The 16,828-nt window shown below is 47.1% G+C and overlaps 1 protein-coding gene across 3 annotated transcripts in view; it reads left to right on the top strand.

Moving 5' to 3' along the window:
- CRACR2B (calcium release activated channel regulator 2B) overlaps nucleotides 1–16,828 on the top strand; it is a 74,304-nt gene that overhangs the window by 44,621 nt on the left and 12,855 nt on the right. For all 3 annotated transcript variants that reach the window (XM_045015273.1, XM_045015274.1, XM_045015272.1), the window contains exons 6-10: nucleotides 371–461; nucleotides 1,697–1,789; nucleotides 8,707–8,894; nucleotides 10,102–10,173; nucleotides 10,814–10,868. In XM_045015273.1, the coding sequence (XP_044871208.1) occupies nucleotides 371–461; nucleotides 1,697–1,789; nucleotides 8,707–8,894; nucleotides 10,102–10,173; nucleotides 10,814–10,868 (499 nt within the window). The remainder of the gene's footprint in view (nucleotides 1–370; nucleotides 462–1,696; nucleotides 1,790–8,706; nucleotides 8,895–10,101; nucleotides 10,174–10,813; nucleotides 10,869–16,828) is intronic.

Below are 16,828 nucleotides of genomic sequence, written 5' to 3'. Positions count from 1 at the left end.
TCCCCATCTGTAATATGGGGATAATCATACTGGCCGACCTCACCGGAATGGTGGGATAAATATTTTAGAGATGGTGAGATACTCAGATACTATGCTGATGGAGCCATATTAAGTACTCTAATAAATAAAACATTGTGCAAATAAATATACTCCCATGGATCTCCCTGGAATCCCTTAGCAGTGCATGTGAGCCCAGGTGCTTGGGAATGGGGCAATACCCATAAACTATTAGTGTGGATTTTAAATTAAATCTGTATCCTCCTATTTGAGAGAGAAGATTTCCCACTCCCTCTCCTTCTTTATTTCTCCTTGTTTTCCTTTCACATTCATTCTCAGTCTCCCTCCATCACACACTCTTTCTCCTTGGTAGAAAGGAGACAGACCATGACAGAGAAGTCAGGTGTCTTTATGAAGAAATGGAGCAACAGATCAAAGCGGAAAAGGAACGACTGCTCTGCCAGGTGAATCCTCCCTACATGTGCTCAGTTGGGCATGCATTTTGATTCTTAAATGAGGCAAATATTTGGTTTCCTCTACATTTGAAAGGGAGGTGATCCTGTTGCCTCTGCTCCCCATGTGACTTCTTTTGAAATCTTCAGTAGCTTAGTTCTTCTACTGGTGCAAGGATCTATGTTAGCTGGAGGAGATTTGGCCAGGACACCCCCTGTTGCAGTGCTCATGGTGCATCTCTACACAGAACCTCAGTTAATAAGCTCTGGCACTGACAACAGCTACAGCCTAATCTGGGCTTCATTTTTTATCTCTGCCTTGTTGGGAGGTTGTGGTCTCTGCTCTCAAGGGGCCTGAAGAACACCCTCTTGTTTTCAATGCAGAAGATGTTAATTGTGGAGTGTCCTTTTCCCATCTGTGATATTAGTCAGCTTGAGAGTGGCTGTTGAGATTTCATTTGATCAGGGGGAATTTAGCATCCAGGAAGACTATAAAGACAACCAGAAGCATCTTCTAGAAGAACTGCTGTGTGTCTTCTGCCCTGCCCTGCTCTTCTATGAGCAACTCCCCTGCAATGAGGCTGTTGGAAGAAAGGGACGGGTGTTCCTTGTAAATCTTCTTCAGTGCGAGGCAAAAAATAGTTCAATCCTTGAGGGGGCCATTTAGGGATCTGGGGCAAAAATCTGTCTGGGGATTGGTCCTGCTTTGGGCAGGGGGTTGGACTAGATGACCTCCTGAGGTCCCTTCCAACCCTGATATTCTATGATTCTAAATAAATAGAGGTGGGAAATGGGTGGGCCAAGGGACCGGCAACGAGCTTAAAGGTAATAAAGGTAATAATTGGAGATATGCCAATCTCCTAGAACTGGAAGGGACCTTGAAAGGTCATCGAGTCCAGCCCCCTGCCTTCACTAGCAGGACCAATTTTTGCCCCAGATCCCTAAGTGGCTTCCTCAAGGATTGAACTCACAACCCTGGGTTTAGCAGGCCAATGCTCAAACCACTGAGCTATCCCTCCCTGCATGTTCCCCAGGGAGACTCAACCACCATGTGGGAAACGGGCTTCAATACCAGGCTTACTGGAGAGCCCTAGAATTTTCCTGTCTCTGAAGCAGGAGCGGGTTGTGGTGGGTCATTTAGCAGCAGGCTCCTGGGCAGCAATGATATTCTGTTCCCTGGTATTGGGAAATGTCATTCCAGGGTTCTGTGGACAGTATCAAAATCTGTGGGTCTTTCCTCTGTGCAGGAATCACTGAGGCACGACAGGAGCAACCTGCTGCAGAAGGAGCTGCGCAGCAAGGAGCAGGAGCTTGAGAAAATCCTCTACCGGCAAAAAAAGGTAACCTGGCCCAGAGCCTTCCTGAAGAAACAGGCACCCTACAGTGTCTTCCTTTAATTCCTTTTCAACTGCCCTTGGCAACCCTGAAAGCTACCCCCCTGCTCCTGAAGTCGTGCTGAGAGTGGGCGATAATTGGCTGCATTGCACCAGTCAGTCCAGTTCCTTCCTACTGCTCCAGCGGGGCTCTGCCCTGAGCATTCTTGCTGGTTACCAGAGTTCATTTAAAAATGCTACTGTATTCATTTCCCATCCATTTTGGAATCTTTTCTTCTTCCTGCAGGATAATTTACAATAAAGCGTGTGTGTGTGTCCTTCCAGAATTCTGACCAGCAAAGCCGTGCTGTAGAAGCAATTCATGCTTGGGCACACCAGCAGCAATTCCCCTTAACCTCTGTGGTTTGTGTTTTCTATCTCCTTCAGAATAACTCATGGAGTAAAATGCTGCAGCTGGATTTAAAAAGTGTTTTGATAATTTTATGCTACTCCAGTTGTATGTGCTGAAATTGGAGTGCTCCTGTCTCATTCTTCACGGTGGGGTAATCAATAGGCAGACCATGGGCCGAATCTAGACTACAAGATACTTTTGAATGGACCCTGAAATCTTTTTATTTACTCATTATTACCATTATTGTTGTTTTTTATTAGTATTATTTTCTCTGGAATCTGGACCTTGACTATACCTTGACCAAGAAATTTATACCTTGACAAAAAATAGATTACCCCTGCTTCATGGTATTGGTTGATTGCCCACAGGGCCACGAAGGAATCTTCTCACCTGTTCATGTACCTTCACAAGTGACCATGTGCATTATGGTGGCCTTTGCTTTCCTCTGAAGCATGAGTATAGGAGGTGTTGTGGTCATGTCAGCAGTGTCCTAGGCTGGGAGTTGGGATGCCTGAGTTCTATACCCAGCTCTGGTGCTGATGTAGGTGACCATGGGTAATTGACTTAACCTCTCTGTAACTCACATACTTGCCTTCCTTTGTAAAGTGCTTTGGGAGCTATGGATTTAAAGCTTTCTGGGAAAGTTTATACCAGACTAGATGGATCATCAAAGCAATCTAATATGGTAAATCCCATACTGAGATGCATGCAAATCTCCTGTGTTGCTTCAGTCTATATGTATTCCATTCTGTCATGATGTAGCTTTCTGAACCGGGAGCATGGTTTAACCCCAAGCATATCTACTAGCCTATCAGTGAATCCAGTGGTACTGGGCCAGCATTCCTACATTCTGCTCTCATAGGCTTCTGGTGTTTGACTTCAGCCACCAAAAATAGGGGATCCCACTTTAATTTAGCCCAACCTCCCACTCACAAGAGGTACTAGTGCTCTGTGACCTACAGGCACCAAATGTTGGCCTGACTCCAACACTGCTATAATCCTAGTTTCAGCCAGCTAGTCCCCTTTTTATCAAGATAAGGAAGGGCAACTGTGTTTACTCTTCCTCGTTATTGTAGGGCTACGTCGTCTTAAAAGAGCGTAGTGAAGAAATAAGTGCTCTGGGTCATGTAACGCTATGCTGCCTAGGTAATCGTCATGTCAATATTTGCATAGGGTGTGCTCAGCTCCTTATACGATGAATGATATAATTCTGTATATAAACTGGATGAGAGGGTCTTGCTTTGATCTAATGTCCTGATGAGGACTTTCTAAAGTAGTGTCATGAGTAGTAGCCATGTTCTTCAGTGCCTATTAGACCTGTGCCCTTCCCCTTTCTGCCCCCCTTGCACGCACACAGTGGGTATGTGTATTGGGGTGGGGATGGAGAATAGAGTCCCAGGGCCAGATCCTCAGCTGGTGTAAATTGGCATAACTCTACTGACTTCAGTGGAGTTGGGCCAACTTATGTCCTCTGAGGATCTGGTCCCAAATCTCGCACTGCTTCAAGGGCCATGCTCTTACTGAATGACCTTGGCTGGCAACAGCATTAGGATAAAGCACTCTGCATCTTACGTTAGGAATCTATTACAGTTCCTAATGCTGAGGTAAAAATACAGGGGAGCCTCACTCGCTTCCACACGATAAATGAGATGGTAAGCAAAACGTGCAAAGCGTTTTGAAAAAGGGGCAAACAGTGAGATGGCAAAATTTGCAAACAATACCAAACTACTGAACATAGTTAAGTCCAAAGGAGACTGTGAAGAGTTACAAAGGAATCTCACAAAACTGGGTGACTGGAGAACAAAATGGCAGAATAAATTCAGTATTGATAAATGCAAAGTAATGCACATTGGAAAACATCCCAACTATACATATAAAATGATGGGGTCTAACTTAGCAGTTACCACTCAAGAAAGAGATCTTGGAGTCACTATGGATAGTTCTCTGAAAACATTCACTCAGTGTGCAGCAGCAGTCAAAAAAGCTAACAGAATGTTCAGAACCATTAAGAAAGGGATAGATAATAAGACAGAAAATATCATAATGCCACTATATAAATCCATAGTACACCCTGCACCTTGAATATTGCGTGCAGTTCTGATCACCCCACCTCAAAAAGTGTATATTAGAATTGGAAAACGTACAGAGAAGGGTAACAAAAATGATTAGGGGTATGGAACAGCTTCCATATGAGGAGAAATTAAAAAGACTGGGACTTTTCAGTTTGAAAAAGAGACGACTAAAGGGGAATATACTAGAGGTCTATAAAATCATGACTGGTGTGGAGAAAGCGAATAGGGAAGTGTTATTTATGCCTTCACATTAGACAAGAGCCAGGGGTCCCCCAATGAAATTAATAAGCAGTAAGTTTAAAACAAAAGAAAGTACTTCTTCACACAACGCGCAGTCAATCTGTGGAACTCTTTACCAGAGGATGTTGTGAAGGCCAAAACTATAACTGGTTTCAAAAAAGCACTAGATAAGTTCATGGAGGATAGATCCATCAATGGCTATTAGCCAAGATGGTGAGGGATTTGACCCATGCTCTGGGTGTCCCTAGCCTCTGATTGCCAGAAGCTGGGAGAGACCGACAGGAGATGAATCACTCAATGATTGCCTGTTCTGTTCATTCCCTCTGAAGCACCTGATATTGGCCACTGTCGGAAGACAGGATACTGGGCCAGCTGGACCATTGGTCTGACCCAGTATAGCTGTTATTAGTTATTTTCAGAACCGGGATAGATATTGTCTATGAATAAAAGTGAGATATACTTCTCTGGTTGCTCTTTCAAGCACACCCATCTAGGAGTGTGAGGGGGTGTGTGTGTTTAAAGCTCTGTAGATATTTTTCTGACTAGGAACTGCCCATGGATGATAGCCCATATCAGCAGATAACCATGATGCAGGTCATACACTGTAGCACACTGTAAACAGTGCAGTCAGTGTCTAGAGGATGGTTCTAAAGTCCAAGTTTACTATCTGATGGCACCAAAGTCCAAGTTAGGGAGGGAAGAGGCATCTTCAGGTGAGTGGAGGGAGGGTATCAAATCAAACAGATAACAAGACCTTGCCTGATATCCACTCACTATTGGGCATGAGGGGTCTTCTACCTCTTTCCTTGATGAGGATAAAGGCCCCTTAACCAAGGGGATAGGGCTAAGAAAAAGAATAAACGTATCATGCCAGAGACACTTATGATCTGGTGACTACCAGGAGTGGATAGGCCATCCCCAAATCCTCTTGGGAAGAATGCATTTGCAGTTCTGGTCCATGGACTGTGAAGCTAAAACTAACAGAGAAGTGGATGTAGACCATCTATTTGATCTGCTTCATCTCCCACCATTGAAATAACTAGGGCAGCAAAATCCTTCCCATGATAGGGAAAATTGTGGCCCTTACTGGCACAATGAGACTGAATGATAACACTCCCACCTGTGAGGGGATACTCTCAAAGAATGAAATCACCAGTCTGTAATTGACAGACTTCATGTCCTTTCACACGGTCCATCTCCTCTTCCTTAGTAAACTGTTGGTTAACTCCTCTGCTAAATGTCTGGGGTCTTGTACGGGGGAATGTGTCCAGGATGCCCTGTGTATCCTGCATGGAAAACTCAGGCTTTTTTAAGGTGGGTGGTTTCATACCTTGGCACAGATAAATGCAATAACCTTGAGTGTAGGTCGCTAATGTATGGATCACCATGACTAAACCCACAGCTGGGGGGGAAGTTGGGGGGACAGCAAGTCTAGTGACAAAACAAGGTGAGGCTCTATGTTTGAGTCTCGAGCTCTGTGGGTTGATAAGGACGTAGCAATGTGATCCAAAACCCACTGAAGTCAATGGGAAGACTCCCACTGTCTGCAATAGGCTTTAGGTCAGGCCCTAGGAGCATGGCGGCAGCACTCTTGCAACTCAGGGAAAAGGCGAGGAAGCACCTTGTGACACGCTATGGGGATGGCCTGTCTCGCGAGGCTTGAGGTGACAGAGACACAGGCTGAGTAGCGCAGTTGCATATAAGCTGATTGCTCTGTTCCCCTTGCCCCGATTTTCATTTATGCAGCAGTGATGGCCCTAATCTTGCCTTGCACAGCAAGACCCTCGTGTTCAATGGCTGCCTCTCTTAAAGCAGCTCCCAGTTTTGCTCTCCTCCCTCTGCTTGAGGGCTCCCTCATTGCAAATTACCTGCCTGGCTCCTGCTGACTGGATCCAGGGAGAACTCAGGCCAGTCAGAGGTGCTCATGTCAGTGCCAGCCTTGCTGGATGGCAGAGCTGCTGCTCCGAGAGGGGACTCCCTGGTGGTCATATTGAAGTGGCAATATTTGTATATATCTATTGCCATAAGTATTCCTGGCTCAGTGTAGCAGACAAACTGCCTCAAACCAATAGCACATCCCTGCCCTGAAAGAATTGCTGTCTTAAAGTACAAGCTCGTTGGATCCAGTTTAGACACACAGTGCCATGCAGTCATCACAGCTGGTATTAGGGCTCAAACTTTTTTGGATGAAAAATAGGGTTTTCAGCTAAGTAAAAAATTTGTCCTGAAAGCATCTCTGTGCTTCCATCAACATATTTCAATGCTTTTGTGGAAAAGGGAAATCTTTTCTGTTTTCAACCCAACATATTTTAGTTTTTAGTTTTGTTTGTTTGTTAATAAAAAATCAAAATTTTTCACAGGGGGAAGAAGGACCCAACTTCCGACCTGCTCTATCTGGAATTCTTTGTGGAAGAGCTAGGTTTTCAGAAACAGCTTGTAGGAGATGGGAGGGGCTTAGCTGGAACTCCATGGACTAGGCAAATCTGCAGCAAGCAAAATATCAGAGACATTTCGCTCATTTGTGTGTCTTCTGGGTTTTCCTTTGTGTAGATTCCACAACCAGACCAGCTAATGATTCTGCTTTAGAGACGTACAGACTAATTCTTGTTCAGGGCTATGGTAGGATCACAGTTAGCCACATGGCTTGAACAGCACCAAGCAGCTCTATCTAATCGAGGATCAACAGGCATGGAGGAATGTTGGCTATCTGTTAGATAGGGAGGTTTGGAGACATGGGGTTCAAGTAACTGGGATTCACTGGGTCTGCTCCGGATCCTTAGCAAGCTAAAATATTTAATCTTTGAGGCTGTCTGTAAGGCTCCGTATGTGGCCTTCCAAGAAATCCAGAATGAATGGCCCCTGCTCAAACATACCCCTAGCAATCCAGTGTTTGCACACAACACCTGTCTCCATCTGGTCTGGTAGAGCAGGTGCAGCATACCATGCTGTAGAGGAGAGCCAGGCTTCACCAGCATAGTTGGATGTTTACATTCCATGGGAGTCTTCTGTCCAGAGATGGCCATGCATGAGATCCTGCCTTATCTCTCTCTATCTTGCTTTCAGATAAGGTTCTGACTTAAGTTTGCAGCAAGAAGGCAGTTCAGCGTACACATCCCCTCCTAGAGGGGCCCTAGCAAGGTTGGCATGTGCATGAGATGAGAGCTCACCTTGTCCTTAACTTGACCTTGTGCCTCGGTAATGTAGCGCACCTCTACTTGTCTCCATGGGGTGTACTTGCCGGTGACATTCTGGTGCATGAACGCCAGTCAGGGATAGCCCCTGCCAAAGTGCTGTAAACTTTCTCACAAGGCCGCCCAGAGGATTCAGGGGGCCTGGGGCAAAGCAATTTCGGGGGGCCCTTCCATAAAAAAAGTTGCAATACTGTACAATACTATATTCTCGTGGGGGCCCCTGCAGGGCCCAGGGCCTGGGGCAAATTGCCCCACTTGTCTCTTCCCCCCACCCCCCGGGCAGCCCTGCTTTCTCATTCCAGTCTGTGAGCGGGCAGCTGCAAGATGAGAATTAAGGGGTATTTTGAGTGAGCTCCAGGCAACTTCCAGTTCCCTGCTCTAATCATTTCACTCATTGCCTTTGCCAAGCAAACACCTAACCTGAAACTCTCAAACCTCAATGAACGTCTGAGACCACTGCCTATCATGCTGACCAATGTTGCCTCGTTGTTTCCTGGTGCTCCCCGTGTGTCTGCTGTATCCATCTGTTTCTTGTTGTATACTTCCATAGTGAGCTCGTGGGGGAAGTGGCTCTTTTTATTCTGTTTATATAGCACCTGGCAGCCTGGGTTCCTGGGCCATGACTGAGCTGCAAGGTGCTACTGTAATACAACCAGTAAATAATAATGTCCTATTCTTGGTGTGAGGTGAGCAGAGTTACTGCTGCTTCTCCCGCCTTACTCTTCCCCTTGCTCCTTTGATATTGCCGTTCCACAGTGGGGTGCGATTGTGCCACATTTGTGTGCTGTGACGTATCGGTTCAGGGGGGTCAGCACAGGATAGCAGGCTTTGAAATACCCAGCTTGTGGCTTTACGTCACACTGAGTGTAATGCTGACAGCCTATCCACGTCCTTCTGGGCAGCTTACCTGGAGCAGCTCCTCAATAGCATATTGTGTATATGCTTTTCTGGCCCATTGTACGGCCGTGGCTTCCTGAATCTGGCAGGTGGCTCTTACTATTCTTTGTCTGCCTTTTTCCTCTTTCCCAGCTGGAACATCAAATACAGTCTCTGAACTCTGAGCAGCTGGAGACCCGGGTGCAGAACGAGCGGCTCCAGCTTCTGAATGAAAACCTCCTGGAGCAGCTGGAGAGAAGCAAGTGGGAGCTGGAGGTGGCCAAGGGGCATCTGGAGCGACTCCAGAAGGAGGCTCAGTGTGAACAGGAACAGAAAGACAGGTATGGCTGGATAGCGGTTACAGAATGTACAGTGGAAGCTGGTAGATGCTTGTGCAGCATGACTTACCTGGTACCCAGTAAGAGGAGCTGCCTACTGGTTAAGGAACAGCACTTGGGAGCTGGAGACCTGGGTTCTATTACTGGCTCTGTCATGAGCTCAGTACCTAATCCTGGGGAAGACAAGTAATCAACTTCCTGTAGTGGTTTTCTCATTGATAAAACATGACTAATACTAATAGTCCCCTGCTAGGGGAATTGTGAGGCTAAATTAATGTGTTAATTGATGCTTGGCTGGAAAGCACTGTACAAGGGCAAAGAATTGTTATTTTGATTTAAAGCAGCAGCGGGGTTTCTTTCATGTGCTCTCCAGTTTATTGTAGCCTCAGCTAGAGAGGTTACAATAATTGTATTGCAGCCACTGTGGGGTGCATCTCTTCAGCCTTTACCTAATAATAAGACTTAGTTCTTATATAGCAGCTTTTCATCTCATGATGCACTAACAAACAGAGGCATGTATCATTATGAGTCATGACCCAGGGGTCTCAAACCTGGGCCCACAAGGTTCTCTGAGAGCAGCCACACTCCACCTGGCAGCAGCTTATGTGGGACCTACAAAGTCTGGCTCCAGTGTGGCCCCCTGGTCCTATGTAAGCCAGCAGCAGGAACCTGTCTGAACAACTGGGGACTATCCTGCTCTGGACTGCGTGCCTTGTGCTTCCTGATCCATTTTCTGGCATCTCCATCTAGTTTGACTCTTAGCATCTGACTTGTGGTTCCTGAACCTCCAGCTTGTCTCCTGCTTCTGACCTCCCAGTATCCTGACCCAGCCAACTCTTAAGTCCTATATTGTGACTGTAAACTCTGGCTTTAATTACTAGGTTGGGCTGTCCATGGCCCAGCCATGACATTATCCCTATTTTACAAGCGGAGTAACTGAGGTACTGAGAAGGAAAGTGACTTGCCTAAGGACACACAGTAGGCTTGTGGCAGAGCTCAGAGTAGAACTCAGGTCTGCTGGCTCCAAAGCCAATGCGCTATCCACTGAACTATCTTTGAAGCTGGCAGGCTTGTACCTTTAGCAACATCACTTGTGTGTGCATGAGAGACAGTGCCATTGTGGGGCGGGCGGATTTCTCATCCTTTCTAATCTTTTGCTTAACCTTGTTTCTTTTTCTTTCTCGTTTTCTTTTCCCCTCCCTTTACACAGGGATGTGTTCAGAGTCTCTAAGAATATGCAGAAAGAGAAACAAAGTCTTCTTCGACAGCTGGAGCTCCTCAGGTAAGGGGGGTGCTGAGAGACTGCTACTTCCTTAGACAGGAGACTTGAGAAGAGGTGGAAAGGTCAGAGGTGTTATCCACCCCACAGACAGAAATAGGTTCAAAACTCCAGCAGTGCCCAAGCATGTTTGTTTGCTCTGGAAGAGCAAATTGACATCCAGAACTAGTGACTCTTTAGGGTGGGAGTTGGGAATCCTCCAAACAATAGCCAGAGGGATTTGGGCTGGTTCGTAGCTCTGGTCCTCTTCTGGCTAGCTTGTTTCCAGATGTGCCAATGCTGCTGAAGCACCATACGGATTCTTTGTCTCTCCAGGAAGCTGTAATAATATTTAATGTACTGTGGTGGCATCCATAGATTCACTGAGGGGCCAGTATGATCATCTAGCTTGACCTCCTGCATAGCCCAGGCCATAGGTTGTCACCCAGAGATTCATCCAGGGGAGGAGATTATTCTTTCCTCCTGTTTAAGGGAATACTATGGAGTCCCATCGTTATCTGGACTGAGACCCCCACCCAACCCATCTGGCAGGGAGGGCATCCTTATTTCCCTAATTAGCTCTCCAATGTTGGTGTCTGCCCTGCTCCCAAGGAGAACTTGGTAACCACTCTGCTTGTCTCTCTCTCACCTTCCTTTGGAGCAGAGAGATGAACAAGAAGCTTCGGGATGACAGAGATGCCTTTGAAGCCAAGAAGCTGGTTAGTCTAAGAAAGAAAATCCTAATCCCCAACCACCGCCCTTTCGTCTGCTGCTGTTATTGTCACCACTCGGGGGCCCTGCACTTCCACGGGGGACACTGACCCAAGCACCCGAGGCCTGGTGTGGCACCTTAGACTTCCACGCACGTCTCCCGTTCTGGAGAGCACCGTGCGGATTGCATTCAGGCCAGTGGGAAGGAGCTGCTGGAGTACACTGCCCTGTGGCCGTGGTGAAGGGGGAGCCCAGGTGTGGGGATCAGGGCTGTTTGTGTTTGAGCCAGGGAGTTCAAGGCCTGGAGGGCACTGGTGCTGAATCCCATGCCGGAGGTCAGGCTGTGTTAGCCTGAATGGTGATGAGGGGGTAGAGTCCAGAGAGATTGTCTGCCTGCTGGCACCCATCTCTGCAGCCTCCAGGCCCCACTGGAGGTTATAGCAAGTAGTACTGCCTAGCCCCTTCATGCCAGCTGCTGCCAGCCTGGTCCCAGCCCATCCCTGTCAAGTGTGCCGCACAGACATGCAGCAGCAAGCCCACAAGGAGGGGGATGGGGCTCAGACCCCGTAAAGGACGGGGAACAGCATCACTGGGTTCACTGTGGGCCTCATCTGCATCACCTTCGCCCACAGTCTGATTGTCTTCAAGATGCAGCCTTGGGTGGGCAGTGAGCAGAGCTATTGGCACCATATGATGCATAGGGCAGGCAGGCTCACCGGCATCCCAGCATTTACTTAAAGGCTGGATGGCCTCCCAGACTAGCAAGAGCCTGTGGTGTAGGTGGACATCTTTGTGGGCCCTTCATTCATCCTGCAGCAAATCTCCTTTCCCCTCCCCTTCACCCACACTTAGATCCATCCTTGCAACCAGGGGTCATCTTCCCCTAGTCCTGCCACCGTGTTCCATTGGTGAAGACGTGGAGGGGACAGCCTTCCAGCAATGTCAATGAGCGTGCAAGGAGGCAAAGCAGAGGGCTGGGTAAGGAGGATCCAACATGTCCAAGCCAGGCTGGCACTTGGGTAGGGGCCAGTAAAACCAGCAAGACCAGCATGATGACGTGTGAATGGAAGCATGGTGGGGTCAGTTCCAGGGATCCCATCTACGCTTTGGCTGCGAGCTGCTCCTCCTGGAAGAAAGGCTGGAGTAAAATCCAAAGAAGGAGGGGCTTTTTTCAGAACAACGTAATTGCATTGACTATTTCCTTTAGGGCTCAGGGGGCAGGATTTGTTTCTGAATCCTGCATGGGGATTTGCTGAAGCTGCTAATTGCATGTGTGAGTGTCGTGGTGCCAACTGGTGGTGGGTAGCTAGCCACGATCTAGGCCATAGCTGGAATCCACCCTATCAGAGCACACAGTTCCAGGCAGCGTTCCAGCTCTGCCTGTGTCCTGGGTGTAAAGTGTTAGCTAAGCCATCTGGAGGAGGTACCAGCTCACCTCTTCCGGAGTAACCGGAGTCCCTGCTGCACCAAGAGATGGTATGCAGTCATTCAGGATATCCAATCCACCTGCTGGCTTTATCATAGGGATCACGTGCCATTGGCATGTTAGCCTACTGCCCTCTCCTGGAAAAATAACCCAATAAAACCAGATCACTTTATTGCAGAGTCCAATGCAAACAGGGGGAAAATGGTGTTTCTACCTTTTTCACTATATTCTGCTTCAATGCCAGGCCTTTCCATCACAACTACCCTGGCTTCTGAGCTCCAGTGATGGTTGGGATGATAACCACCCTCCTGGCATCCTAGCGTTTCTTCTTAATGATCTGTTGTGTCAAGGAAACTTTCCCTGCCCCCCAGCTCCTTTTCCCTTGATTTCAAACTGGGGTAGTTGTACTGGTGCAAGGCACTTGTGATACCAGTGCAACTTGTTTGCACTGGTTCAGTGGCATTGGTGCAAATATTTGAAAAAATATTTGAAAAATGCTTCCACTGTGGACAAGGCTTTAGTATCCCCTCCCCATGCCTGGAGAGGTTCAGCTCAGTTTTCAGCCTATTGTGATATTACCATTTTGGTCCTCCACCAATATGAAGGAATTTAGGGCCTGGTATTTCTGACGTTAATAAAATGGGGGAAAGGACCCCCTTTGAGGCAGTCTATATAGCCTAAAGGGCAGAAACAGAATCTGTTTGTTTTGTTTTGTTTTAGAGCCATTCAGAGGAATACTACAGACATACCTCCACCCTAAGATATTTCTGCCCCAGAACTGTTGGGCTCCTCTCTCTTAGTTGGGTTTTTTAAATGTATTTTACTTGACGGGGGTGAAGGCAATAGGAAAAAAGTTAGCAACTTATTCAAGAAATAGCTACGGATGCCATTAAAGAGGTCAGAAAATGCTTCTGTACTGAACATAGCACGCCTGAGGCACAGACTGTATTGGAGAATGGAATCTGTCCCAGAGCCCCTGCCTGGGCGTTGCACTGAAACCTCAGCCACACCCAAAATGGCAGGTCAGGAGAAAAAACTGATCCGTTTCTTGCCATATTTCTTTATTTTAGGCATTTTGGGGCCAGATCCTCATCGGGTGTAAATCAGCAGAGTTCAAATGAAGTCAGTGAGGCTTATATCAGACCCATTTTTCTAGCCCTGTATGTGAAATGTTACTGTATAGAGTTAGCAACCAAAACCTCAGTTACACATAGGCTTAGATTCACCATAGATTGCTGTTAAAATCTGCTCCAGAAGAAAAGCCAGTTCAGCATTCAGGCAAGACCAGGCCACTTCAGCTGTTACAACAATAGTTGAGTCTCTTATTTTGAACTATTCAAACATTTAGCTATTGTTTGTGTGTGTGTGTGAGTGTGCATGCATCTATATGTAATATAGATGACAGAATGTGTATTTAAAATCATGAGCCAGGTGCTGTGGTATGGCTGACGCACAGAGTCCAGTTCAGGAGTATGTGCACAAAGGTGGCATAAAGCTCACCTGGCATGCCCTGCTCCTGCTGTAGCTCTGTCCAGGGCTGATCCCCTGGTGCTGCAGTAGAGCAACCTGAGGGCTGCTCTGACTTGTGCCAGCTGTAACAGACCCACGAGGCTGAAAATGCAGCCTAAGAACAGCGTGGCTCACAGGTGCTGCCTTTACCTTTCCCCCTCCTATGGTGGTAGCAGCGAGGGGGAATGATGTTAGAACCCTGACATCAGCTGTGTACCACCGGCCAATCAAGTTCATGCTGCTTTAAGAGCAGATCATACTGGCGGTATGGTGCAAAGAAAATCTATCCCTCAAGAGAGAACTGGTAACCTGGGCAGGTTATAAGAACTGCATTCAAAGTTGGAGGCATGTATTCCAGACACGGGGCTTTCTTTCCACAGTGAACCCCTAGCTGGGGGTGGGTGCGGGGACTTCAGCCTTCCCAGCCTAATGTTTCTATTAATATTTGACCAGTGGAAACAGCTTGCTGCTGTTAAACCCAGGGATTCTGGTGGTCAGCCAATCCACATCTCATTTCAATATGAAGTAATTCAAGGCCTGTGAGGCTGCCAGGGACATTGATTGGCCACAGCTCCCTTACGGGGACTCTGCCTACGGGATGGCGATGCAAGTTCTAGCCATCGGCAACAGAAATGGGGCCCTTTCTACCTGCCCTTTTCTGTGGTTCTGGCACATGTGTTTAAACACAGCCCCTCGTGGAGAGGGACTAGATCTATTTTTTAAATAAGCAAAAATAATTTAACATTTTAGCTCTTTGTAAATCTTAGGAAGGACTGGATAATGTGATTTCTGTGAAATGAAGGTGCAAGGAACAAGCACATGGGCTAGAGTGAGAGATATGGGACTGTATGTGCCTAATTGCAACAAGAAGCCTGATCCTCTGCACTCTTTTAGGAAGGCTTTTATCCCTCCTTCTTCCTAAAAGCTTCTAACGTTGCCATGAGCATATCTGTGCAATCCAGGCTAACATGGTGTGGCTTTGCATCGCCCTCTAGTGGCTCGACCACACACACAGGTTTATGAGCAAACAGCTGATCCTTCAGCAGAAGCAGTACAGACTTGTGCTTTTAGATCCAGAAGTCCCAGGTTTGATCCCCAGCCATGTTATAGTTGTGGTGTGTGTGTTAGCAAAGGTGCTGTCCTGATCAGGCAAGATTCCTCTATTCACCACTAGTAAGGCATGTGACCTAGGCAGCCAGGACATGCCAGTGGTGGAATGTGAATGAGAAGTAGAGGACATGCCTTCCCTCCCCCTCACCCCACCATAGTAAGTCTATGTGTTCTGTTGTCTTCATGGCATTGTGTGTTGTACAGTTGTGATGTCATGTTTGTGTCTGTACCATCTATGTGACGAGCCAAAGGTACACGAAGCCAACAAGCCAATAAAAGCCTGACGAACCAATGAAAAAAAAATCCCAGCAACTGTCTCTCTTTTTTTAGAAATAGGTATTTATTTAGTAGGTAACGTTTACTCTCTGGGTAGGGCCGGCTGGTAACAGATTACCCAGGAGTCACCTGAGCTCCAAAGGTGACTGACGGGCTCTGCGGGACTGCCCAAGGCTCATGTGACACATGGGATGGAATGGCTACACAGTTCCAAGCGTTGAGAGAATGCACTCAAATTTCAACTGCTATTCCCAGTCGGACCCCTGCATGTTTTCTCCTCCTGCTGTGGCTGAGTGTCTCCAGTGCTTTGCTTCACCCTGGGAGGAACACTTGCACCACATTCTAATATGAGCTTTATGAAGTGGGTTACCAAGGGTGCTTCGAGACCTTACGGTGGGGGATAGGTGGTCTGTGGCTTTCTAAGAATCAGGACCTCCTGATATAAACTAGCCCCTGGCAGAGCTCCTTTTTTATAACCAGATGCCATCAGCCCTAGGGCATGACATGGTGTATATTTAAATCCCTTTCCTTTGCCATGCTCTGGAAATAGAAACAGAAGCTCTTTTTGCTGGTTTCCATTGAGGTGGGATCTGGTCCAAATGTTTATTTTCTGTGGTAATATTTTTTCAACTTGCAGTTCAGCTTAGCCCTGTAGGCAAAGGAGGCCATTGACTCCAGAGGACTATTTTAAAATACCACCGATTTAGAGTTCTTGTCCCCTGAGAAGCTACTGTCCACATTTGTTTATATTTTTTAAAAATTGCCTTAGGATGAGATTTGGGGGGAAGGGTTGTTTGAGGGTGAGGTGTGGGGGGGGTTTCTTACTGGGGGGGCAAGTAAAGACCCCAGTTTAGGCTGTGTGCATGTGAAGCACAACCCCTGGGAGCACTTAGCATGAGCCATTTGCAGGGGTTCTCTAGGCCAAGAATTGCTGCTCCTGTGGATGTAGAGTAGGTTATAAACCACTTCCACATCCTTGCCCCTCCCCCTCCCACCCCCTCAAAATCTTGTGTTGGTGCCTGTAGGCCTCCAAAATGATGTGTAATCTGGAAAAGAGACCTCACCCCTCCCCTAAACCAGCATATGGCGCACACTTCCTCATCTGTGCCTTGTCTCTTTTGTTGTGGCTGGGGGGGTGGAAGAGGGCCAGCTGGGTGAAGAGAGGCAAACTGCTCCAGTGGTTAACGTGCTAGCCTGGATTCAATTTCCCTGCTCTGTCATAGAACCCCAGCCTGACCTCTGGCAAGTCACTGAGGCTTTCTTTGTGGGAACGTCCCTACCTCACAGGCGTGTTAGTTTACTTTAATAATTTTTTTCCATGCTCTCTGGGAAGCTGGCTGCAGGGAAGGGGCCTGTCAGACAAGGATAAATATGAGAAATGCCATTAAAAAGCAGCAATGGTGTGGTATTAATTTAGATGGAATAGAGGGGCCCAAAGGTATTAACGTAACCCTGTCATATCCAACATTAAACAGTGCTTGGGAGTGTTATACTGAGACCTCAGCCTGCTTAGCACCATGGCAAACATACCATTAAAAATCCTTTTAACCTTTAATTAAAGATAAAGAAAAGAAAACAAAACAATGAAAGCCTTTGAAATGTAAAGCATTAAATAAGGGTTTGATTTTAAGAACATCCCTTGGTCCC

This window comes from Mauremys mutica, chromosome 4 (genome assembly GCF_020497125.1).
Source record: "Mauremys mutica isolate MM-2020 ecotype Southern chromosome 4, ASM2049712v1, whole genome shotgun sequence".
Lineage (NCBI taxonomy): Eukaryota > Metazoa > Chordata > Testudines > Geoemydidae > Mauremys > Mauremys mutica.
The sequence above is the reverse complement of the archived record's forward strand: the minus strand, read 5'-3'. Positions and strand labels throughout refer to the sequence as shown.